Source organism: Haematobia irritans, chromosome 4 (assembly GCF_050003625.1).
Source record: "Haematobia irritans isolate KBUSLIRL chromosome 4, ASM5000362v1, whole genome shotgun sequence".
Taxonomy (NCBI): domain Eukaryota; kingdom Metazoa; phylum Arthropoda; class Insecta; order Diptera; family Muscidae; genus Haematobia; species Haematobia irritans.
This window is the reverse complement of record NC_134400.1, coordinates 64,713,728-64,723,623: the sequence shown is the minus strand read 5'-3', so window position 1 is coordinate 64,723,623 and position 9,896 is coordinate 64,713,728. Positions and strand designations below refer to the sequence as shown.

Below are 9,896 nucleotides of genomic sequence, written 5' to 3'. Positions count from 1 at the left end.
GATACGATCGTGCTGTAAATACAGAGGGCTTCCAAGAAGAAGAATTGGTTCTGCTATTTAACCCGCAACGAAAGAAAGGATTGTGTCCTAAACTGCAAACACAGTGGGAAGGCCCATACAAAGTCATCAAGAAGATCAATGATGTTGTATACCGGATTCAGAAGGACGACAGCCCTAGATCAAAGATGAAAGTTGTACATCTGGAACGATTGGCTCCTTACGGAACAGGTTCTGTGCCTGTTCGGACGAACAGGCTTAAGCGGGAGGCAGTGTTACGAATTTGATAATTATAGATATAAGTTTGTTTAAATTAGTTTCCGTTAATTTCAAATTTCAAATTGTAACGATAAAATTTCGCTATCACTTGTTGGAATCATCTATTCATTTTCTAGTATTTTCCTGAATTTCTTTTATGTTCTTTTGTTTGCTTACCGAAATGTTAGTTCTTACTCTCTCATAGAATAGCAACCCCTTTGCTTTGTTATTCTGCATTCTCATTTCATCTCATTGTCTATTGTCATTGTTGTTGTAGTAATGCGAGCATATATCTATGTGAGTGTGTATGTGTTTGGCAGCCACCAGACGAATAACTTAATGGTCGTAGATCCTTCTAGCATTGTCTAAGAATGTTCTGGCGTTGCCAGAATATTGTGGTGCTACCAGAATGTTCTCGTATTGCCACACCGTCATATATAAAAGCGCTCGCATGCTGCTAACGAGTCAGTCTTAATTAAAGCGTCAAACGAATAACTTCAGTGTGAACGAATTGTAAAGTGTGAAGTCAGTAAATAAATTGTAGATTGTCGTTATTTAGAAGAACTGTGTTTTAATTGTCGGGTAATTAAAAACGCCTAAATATAAAAACGTAACAGTATTCTTACTATGCATGCCAAATTCGGTTGAAATCCGTTCAAATTTTGATATAGCTCCCATATATAGCTTTCGCCCGATTTACACTCATACATTACACTAAAACATGTTTTAGTTTGGCTGAAACAAATAAAAAGATTAACTTAGAGGCTATCATAACAAAATTAAAACAATATTTTATGAATATCTATAGTATTTGTGTCAATATCGGCGAGTAACGTACTTTGTCATGAATTGAGTTGTAAACACTGTAATTTATCAACTGTCAACTGAGGTAATGGAAGTGATCATTTGTAAGAGTAATCATTAATGTTCTCAGAAGCAGATTGTGCCTTGAGTTGGAAGGAGTGTGTTAACCGACTAAGTAAATATTCTATTTTTGTTTAAGAAATAAATTTAATGTATTTGTATTTAATAGAGAATAAACCAAGCCTAAAGTACTCGCCGTCCACTTGTTTTTTCTTGTCGGAAAACAACTCGAAGGTGACAAATTTTATTCTTTAATCGACTCGCCAATAACGTTGCATTATTCAGCCGCCATTTATTGTACGAAGTGGGAGACATTGTGCAACGCCATTTCTGCCGCCAATTATGATATTCTTCGAACGTCGCTACTGCACATACAGTAGAAACAGTTAGAATTGGATTATATACATACATCAAGGGCATCCATACTTATGTATGTATGAACGAATCTACGACCGTTAGAAGAAGCGAAAGGAAATATAAAGACATTCCACCAGCCAGACTAATCATGGAGCCACAGCAAATAGTAAATTCGAAGCCCAATACGCCAAAGAATGCAGCTCAAAATCAGAACGCCATTGCTCCACAAAAGGTGTCGCAGACAGATGGATCAAAACAAATTATGGAAACGCAGAACTCCAACACACCACAGAAAGTGTCACAGGTAGATGTATCAAAACAAATATTGGAAATGCAGAGGGAGTTTCAGCGACAGATGACAGCACTACATAGCTTGATTGTGGCAAATAATAACCAGACGAGAAGCTCGATAATTGAGCTAAAGGTAGGTACTATGTTCGGTTTCCGAAGCGAAATCCCATACAAAACCAAAAATGCGAAAAACTACCGAAATATTTTTTCATTTGTGGTACTTTGTTTTTTTTTTCGAGTTGAAAAACTGACATAAAGTGCATAGTCCCTAATTAGGTCGGCTTTAAATCCTTCCATATGTTGAGATTAGTTAGTTTCAAAACATGGCGCCATTTGTAATGTGAATTAAGAAATAATTGATTTATTCAAATGATTTGTGTTAAATTAGAATACAAAAGTGGTTCGCGTTGTTATTTAAAAATTCAATTCGATTGACGAAATAAAAATAACGGAGTGCTATATGTATATAACATATATAACAGCATCTGGTTCTGTAGCCGTTTCTGCCACAGTAGCATCTGCCCTGACACCCACAATTGCAGCCACTACATCAGCTACAGTGAACAACTCCAACATAGCACCCTCAACACCTGCCACGACCACAGTGGCTGTGACCGCAAATATTGTATTGCAACAACCAAATACAACGGCCGCTCAAGTAGTGAGTGGTCCAAGGAATGTCTTCTAGGAGTTTCCAATCGGCCACCGGTGCCCGTTGGAAACTCCGCCTATTACAACAGTACCATCATCGCTTCAGCCATCAGCAACAATAGCATTCCATCAGCGTCATATTGTAGAGATACAACCAGGCCACCATTTATAATCATCCCCTGCTAATTTAGAATTGACTAATGTTATGCAACATAATGTTTGCACAGAACACGAAGAAGTAGAAGAAGCTAATTGTCTTAATACTGCAGATGTAATCGATGAAGATTTCTTTTTTAAAATATGCTTAAAAACGATTTCGTCTTATCTCTGTAAACCCAGTGCTTCTACATTCAACACCCATTTTTTACAAAGAAATGAATTGTATTGAATCGTAATTGCTCCCTTTTCTATTTGTTAAGCGAGCTCGTTTTTTGTGTGTAAGAGGCGTAAATGAATGAGAACTGAACAAAAGAAATGTTAATGCAATTTTAATTTTTAATGGAAACAACATGAAAGCTAAATATGAGAAATGATAATTAAAAATTTTTAAATATAACAATATTAATGAAAGAAAGCTGATAATCCAGAAAAGAAAACATTGTGTTCTAGGGTCTTTAATTAGTGTATAAATGTACAAATTAATAAAAACTCATAATAAAATTATAATCGAACTTGTCTTATTTTTATATACCGGGGTATAGGTAATTGGGTGGTCTTATACGTTTTATACTTTTTAATATAAAATTAGTAAATTTTTCTGAACAAAGTTATATCCAAAATAAATGTTTATAGTAAATAATTAAATAATTTTTATTTAAATAGCAAAATAATTTTCTTGTATTCATGATTTGTCCAAAATGATTGCGATAGGCTGGAATGAAACGATTTAATTTCGTTGTGGCTTTTAAATTTCAGTTAGCGGCATTCTTGCATTTTATCAATTCGAAACACTGGTTGAATTTCATAACGTGACTGAAATAGTTATTGGAACTTATACATTGGGAGAGTATAACATCCTTCAGTAAACCAGCCAATTGCTTCTCAATGTATTAATTTCAGTCAACGAAGAGTCTGGTATAGAACACTAACATCCCTTTGTGACGAAATATAAGTCGGGAACAGTGACTTTGGCTTAGGAACTACCCTTGAACTTGAGTTATGGGCTTAAGTTGGTTGTTCCCCCCGATGTAACAATATTGGCAAATGAAATGGCGTTATTATCCTTTGTGGGAACTGTGGTGGTGACCACTGGAGTTGAAATTGCTAGTGAGGCGGCAACAGCATGTGCATAAGTACACTCTTGTCCACTGTTAATGCAATGCGATTATGTAGATATTGTGGACACCAACGAATTAAATTTGTTGCTGAACGAATTATGAACCCATTGCTGCGGATGATGTAAAAGATTGCATAACACAGGAATTATATGTTTTTTTGATGTGCGTTACAAATTGACGGTATCCATTTGGAAAAGCTGAAGAAGACAATGTACCACATGTTGTAAAAGCTGTTGCAGAATGTGGTAAGACACCAGGAGTAGAGCGGCTGGAGCTTTATTCTTAACAATTATTAGTGTCCAGTGCTGTATGAGATTTTTTAGCAAAACAATCCAAAAACTGGTAGAAAAACACTTTTCAAAACAATTATCATGAATGCGTGTATGTAAACAATCAGCTGCTGCGTATGTATAAGTAAAAATAGTATGACATTTGGCGATGTTGTCAATTAAATTGCGGAGAAATAAACGCGGAATAGCTCCAAAATAGCTGTTTTCTTCATTCGAAATGTATTGTCAACACTCTCATTTTTCAACGCGAAAGAATGGTTAAGTGAAGTTTTTTTCGTGCCAACAAACATAGTACCCACCTTAAGGCAGGAATTCCAGTCAGCTCAAACCGCAAATTCCACATCCGAAAATATGCAGCCACAAAACAATGCCGGAGAAGAACGCATCCCAGGTGAGTCCAATACCAATTCTTCATTCCACAGTCAATGCAGTCACCCTATCGCAGCCAAGAAAATATACCCCTTACCTAAATTTGAAGGCCATCCCGAAACCTGGCAGATATTTTATGAGGATTTTTAGAGCCACGACAGCTGAGTTTGAATATACAGAACTGCAAAATATCATTCGTATACGGGAAGCAATACAGGGTGCAGCGCGCGAAACGGTTGAGTCACTGCTGTCCAGTTCAAAGAATGTGAAAGCTATAATTGAGATATTAAAAGAAACATACGGCCGCCCCGAAGTATTAATCAAAAGCCAAATTCAGAAAGTCAGAATGTGCCAGCCAGTTTTAGAAGGAAGATTAGATCAGATAGTAACATTTGCAAACAAAGTAAATAATATGGCAATGTTTTTGAAATCAGTTGAAGGCAATCATCACTTGTCAAACCCCTCATTGCTAAGCGAATCAGTGTCCAAACTACCACAAAGTAAACAAATGCAATGGGCTGAGAATTGTTTTACTTTGACGACTGCACCCACAATTCTGGAATTTAGTGTATGGCTAAACAGCATGAGAAGACTTGCTAATATGGTATCAGATGCATTACCGAGCACTTCAACAGAAGCAGCTGGTAGACGGCAACAATTTAATTCTGCGCAAAAGGGAAATAAGTATGCTATGGTTAGTGTATCCGAAGTAAATGTTTGATATGTCAAGGTGGCTGTGGGTATCTACACGAGTGCGATTTGTTCCAAGGTATGAATGTTGATGAAAGGTGGAAAAAAGTGAAGGAGCTACGGTTGTGTTTCTGTTGTTTAAAACAATATCACCAAGTAAATTCGTGCTTCGCAAAAAATGTTTGCGGTATAAACCAATGATCTCGCAAACATAACCGCTTATTGCCTAAAGATGAAACAAACCAAACTGAGGAAAATGCGCACTGCCCCGACGAAAGAGTGAGTTGCCACGTCGACAAACATAATGTAGATGTATTATTTCAGATCATCCCTATTAAATTATACCACCAGGAAAAAGAAGTTTCGATATACGCTTTCATAGACGATGGAGCAAATGCAACTATGCTAGACTGGGAAGTAGCCCGACAATTAGGTATAAAGGGAAAACCTGATACGCTCAAATTGCAGTGGCTTAATAGCAAGTCTATATCGGAAAGAACTGAAGTCATTGATGTAGTAATCAGCCCACATGATAATACAAACGAAAAATATAACATGAGAAAAGTATATCTCATAAATAATTTGGAATTACCTACGCAGAGCATTTTGAAACACCAGCTGGTAGAAAAGTATTCCACTTTAAAAAATATGTCAATTATTGATTACGTTGCTGCGAAACCCAAAATGATAATTAGTATTGCGCACGCATATTTAACTGTGCCAATAGAGATTCCAACAAATACAGGTAGTGGACCATTCGTTATAAAATGTAAACTCGGGGTTACTACAACCCCGAGTTTACATTTTATATGGCCCACTGGAAGAAACAAACAAAGATACTAAAATGGTTTGTTGCACCAATGTAATAGAGTCGAACACAGCTGACGATCAAATGAAAGAAATGATGGAGAAGTACTTCGAAGTAGAATCCTGTGGTGTAAAATTAAATACTAAACCCGTCGTTCCAAAACACCATGAAAGGGCCATAGAAATTATGCGTGCTACAACAAAATATGTGGGTGATCGATACGAGTGTAGTTTGTTATGGAAATTCGATAACATTGACTTCCCTTCGAGTTACCAGATGGCATTGAATCGATATGACATTCTTCAAAGGAAATTTAAGAAAGACAAAGCCTTTGAGGAAGAGTATAATGAAAGGATCGACGATTTGTTTAGGAAGGGATACGCGAAAGGGCTATCTGGCGTCGAAACACAAATTTCGCCAAAAACATTCTTTTTACCACACTTTGCTGTCAGAAATCCCAATAAAGGCAAAATTCGGATAGTCTTTGATGCAGCAGCCAAAGCTCATGGTGTATCGTTGAACGACAGATTGTTGACTGGACCCAATCTAAACAACTCGCTCATATCAGTATTGTATAAATTTAGAGAATTTCCAGTTGCGGTATGCGGCGATATACGTGAAATGTTTTTACAGGTTGCAATTAGAGATGAAGACATAAATGCCCAGAGATTTTTATGGAAAAGTGAAAATGATAAAAACACGGTACTGCAATGTGTTATGAAAAGATTGATTTTTGGGGCCGCATGTTCACCTACAATTGCTCAGCATATTAAAAACGAGAATGCCAAAAGATTTTGCTGCGGAAACACTCGTGTTATGAGCGCGATTATAGATCGTCACTACGTGGACGACTACGTGGACTGTTTCCCTTCCGATTCTGAAGCTATAGCAATCGTCAAGGAAGTCCAAAATATTCATAAAAAAGAAGGTTTCGAATTATGCAAAATAGTGTCCAATTCCGAACAGGTCATGCAAAACTTTGAAGAGTCGCCGGTCGCTATGGTGGATGTATCGGGCGACAAAGTGGAAAGAATTCTGGGCCTGCAATGGAACCCTTCCACTGAGGAGTTCATCTTTATTTTGAAATACCATCGTGCGGCTAGTGATGTAGTTGAACTACGGAGGAAACCGACCAAAAGAGAAGCATTAAGCATTGTTATGTCTACATTCGATCCGTTTGGATTTGTGGCTAATATCACGGTGACGGGGAAAATATTCATGCAGTCATTATGGAGGTTTGGTATGGGGTGGGATGATTATCTCCCTGATGAGCTGTATGATAGGTGGATTGATTGGTGGCGTGAAATGAAAAAGGTAAAGGACTTTAGAATACCAAGATGCTACTGTCATGATTTTAATAAAGAATTACATATCTTTAGCGATGCTAGCGAACTAGCGATGGCTGTTGTCGCATATTGGCGTATAAAGAAAAATGATGGATACAATGTATTGTTTATTTGTGGAAAGACATTTGTTGCCCCAACTAAATACAAATCCGTTCCTCGCTTAGAGCTTCAAGCAGCAATGTTCGCAGTCCGCCTTAAAGATCATATATTTGAATCTCAAAAAAAGAAAGTAACACGCGTTCAATACTGGACAGATTCTAATACTGTACTAAGGTGGATTCAGTCGGATGCCAGGAAATATAAGCAATATGTTGCGAACCGTGTAGGTGAAATACTGAAAGGTTCTGTGCCAGATGAATGGAAATGGGTACCAGGAACAATGAATCCAGCCGATGAGGCCACTCGGCCGTTGAAAACATATAATCCCGAAAATCGTTGGAAAAATGGACCCTCCTTTCTACTAGAACCAGAAAATACTTGGCCAATTATGGAAATAGTCGACAATGAGCATGATTCTTCAGAGTTGAGATCAAAATACTATGTGCTGACTGCAGTCGCAGAGGACGGTCTAATTGTTGATTTTTCTCGGTTCTCCAACTTTAGAAGACTCAAAAGATCTAAGGCATGGGCCCTTCGGTTCATTAATAATGCTAATGTTTCGAAGACGAAGATAAGAGGCGACCTCAAAATTGAAGAAGAGAATTGGGCTGAAAAGATATTATGCCGTCTTGTCCAGAAGTCATCTTTCCACTTGGAATACAAATGCCTGGAAAAGAGATTGCTAGTTGACAGATCAAGTGATATAAAATCTTTATGCCCATTTCTGGATGAAGAAGGGTTAATGCGTGTACAAGGACGATTGGATAATGCAGTCGCGATAACGTATGAAGCACGAAAGCCATGTATCCTTCCCAAAAACCACAATTTCACCCATATCATGATAAATTGGTATCACTGCCAATTTCATCATGGAAACAACAGTACTGTAATTAATGAGATCAGGCAAAGGTATTGGGTTCCAGCCCTTCGGTCGGCCGTTAATAAGGTAACATCGAAATGCACCAAATGTAAGATTAGAAAGGCGGCGCCACAACAGCCAATAATGGGCCAACTTCCTGTGGATCGGGTAACACCAAACATACGGCCTTTTAGCTACGTGGGCTTGGACTATTTTGGGCCCTTAGATGTAACAATCAGGCGGCAACGTGAGAAGAGATGGGCCGCATTGTTCACATGCTTAACAATCAGAGCAGTGCATTTAGAAATAGCTACGGATCTCTCTAGTGACGCCTGTATACTATGTATCAGAAACTTCATTAAAAGAAGAGGGGTACCTATACAAATCCGGAGTGATAATGGTACTAACTTTGTTGGTCTTTCTAAGGAGTTATCAGGTGAGGTGGGATTTCTAGACCATGGAGTTATGCAGTCTAAACTTGTGCCATTAGGAATAAAATGGAAATTCAATACCCCATCCAATCCGTCGGCAGGAGGGTCATGGGAACGCTTAGTGCAGTCAGTAAAACGATCTCTAGGGGTCGTATTGAAAGAACATTCACCACGTATAGACACGCTATATTCCCTCCTCGTGGAAACGGAAAACATTATCAATTCGAGGCCATTGACGCACCTGCCTGTAACTCCAGATGAGCCAGAACCATTAACCCCTAACCATTTTCTCCTTGGATGTATCAACTCGACGCAAACTCCGGGAGAATATGATCACCGAGCCTGTTCCTCTCGAAAACAATGGAGACTGTTACAGAATTTTAAAAATGGATTGTGGAAGCGATGGATTAAGGAGTATCTCCCAGAGTTGACAAGACGATCGAAATGGTTTCGTCCAGCCAAACCCATTCATATTGGCTGCCTCGTGCTTGTCTGCGATGATAATGAGCCTAGGTCGAAGTGGAGGAGAGGTCGTGTGGTCCACCTTATTCATGGAAAGGATGGGGTTGCTAGATCGGCCGAAATTCGCACGGCAAACGGAGTCCTCAGGAGGCCAGTAAACAAGTTAGCTGTATTAGACGTAGAAGAAAGTGGTAAATCTCAACCTACGGAATCGACTCACGGGGGAGAGGATGTCACTATCGGCGAGTAACGTACTTTGTCATGATTTGAGTTGTAAACACTGTAATTTATCAACTGTCAACTGAGGTAATGGAAGTGATCATTTGTAAGAGTAATCATTAATGTTCTCAGAAGCAGATTGTGCCTTGAGTTGGAAGGAGTGTGTTAACCGACTAAGTAAATATTCTATTTTTGTTTAAGAAATAAATTTAATGTATTTGTATTTAATAGAGAATAAACCAAGCCTAAAGTACTCGCCGTCCACTTGTTTTTTCTTGTCGGAAAACAACTCGAAGGTGACAATTTGAATATTTATCAAATAGAGGCATAACAGCGTCACAATTTTCTCCTCAATGTTATTGTTTATAAAAAATATCGATATCATATCGATTTTTGCTATCGATTTTTTCATTGGTCTGTCAAACAAAAATTGCAGTGTGGTCAATGCGTACGATTTTAATCGAAAAGTTGGACGCGGACATTGTCGTCTTATAGTCTGTAAAGCGCTTTAGTTTGCTTCAGAAATCAATGATTTCTACGTGCAACTCCAAGTTTAGGACACTAAATCCAGCCTGGAGCACACATACTAAAAACCTAGAAAATTTGGACAAGGGAACATGAAAGCTGA

General features: G+C 38.2%; 1 protein-coding gene across 1 annotated transcript; it reads left to right on the top strand.

Moving 5' to 3' along the window:
- Positions 1–4,352: 4,352 nt before the first annotated feature.
- Positions 4,353–9,299, top strand: LOC142235483 (uncharacterized). The gene is made up of 5 exons (XM_075306735.1): positions 4,353–5,063; positions 5,143–5,200; positions 5,277–5,323; positions 5,396–5,789; positions 5,869–9,299. The coding sequence occupies exons 1-5, from the start codon at positions 4,353–4,355 to the stop codon at positions 9,297–9,299; spliced, it is 4,641 nt and encodes a 1,546-aa protein (XP_075162850.1).
- Positions 9,300–9,896: the final 597 nt, after the last annotated feature.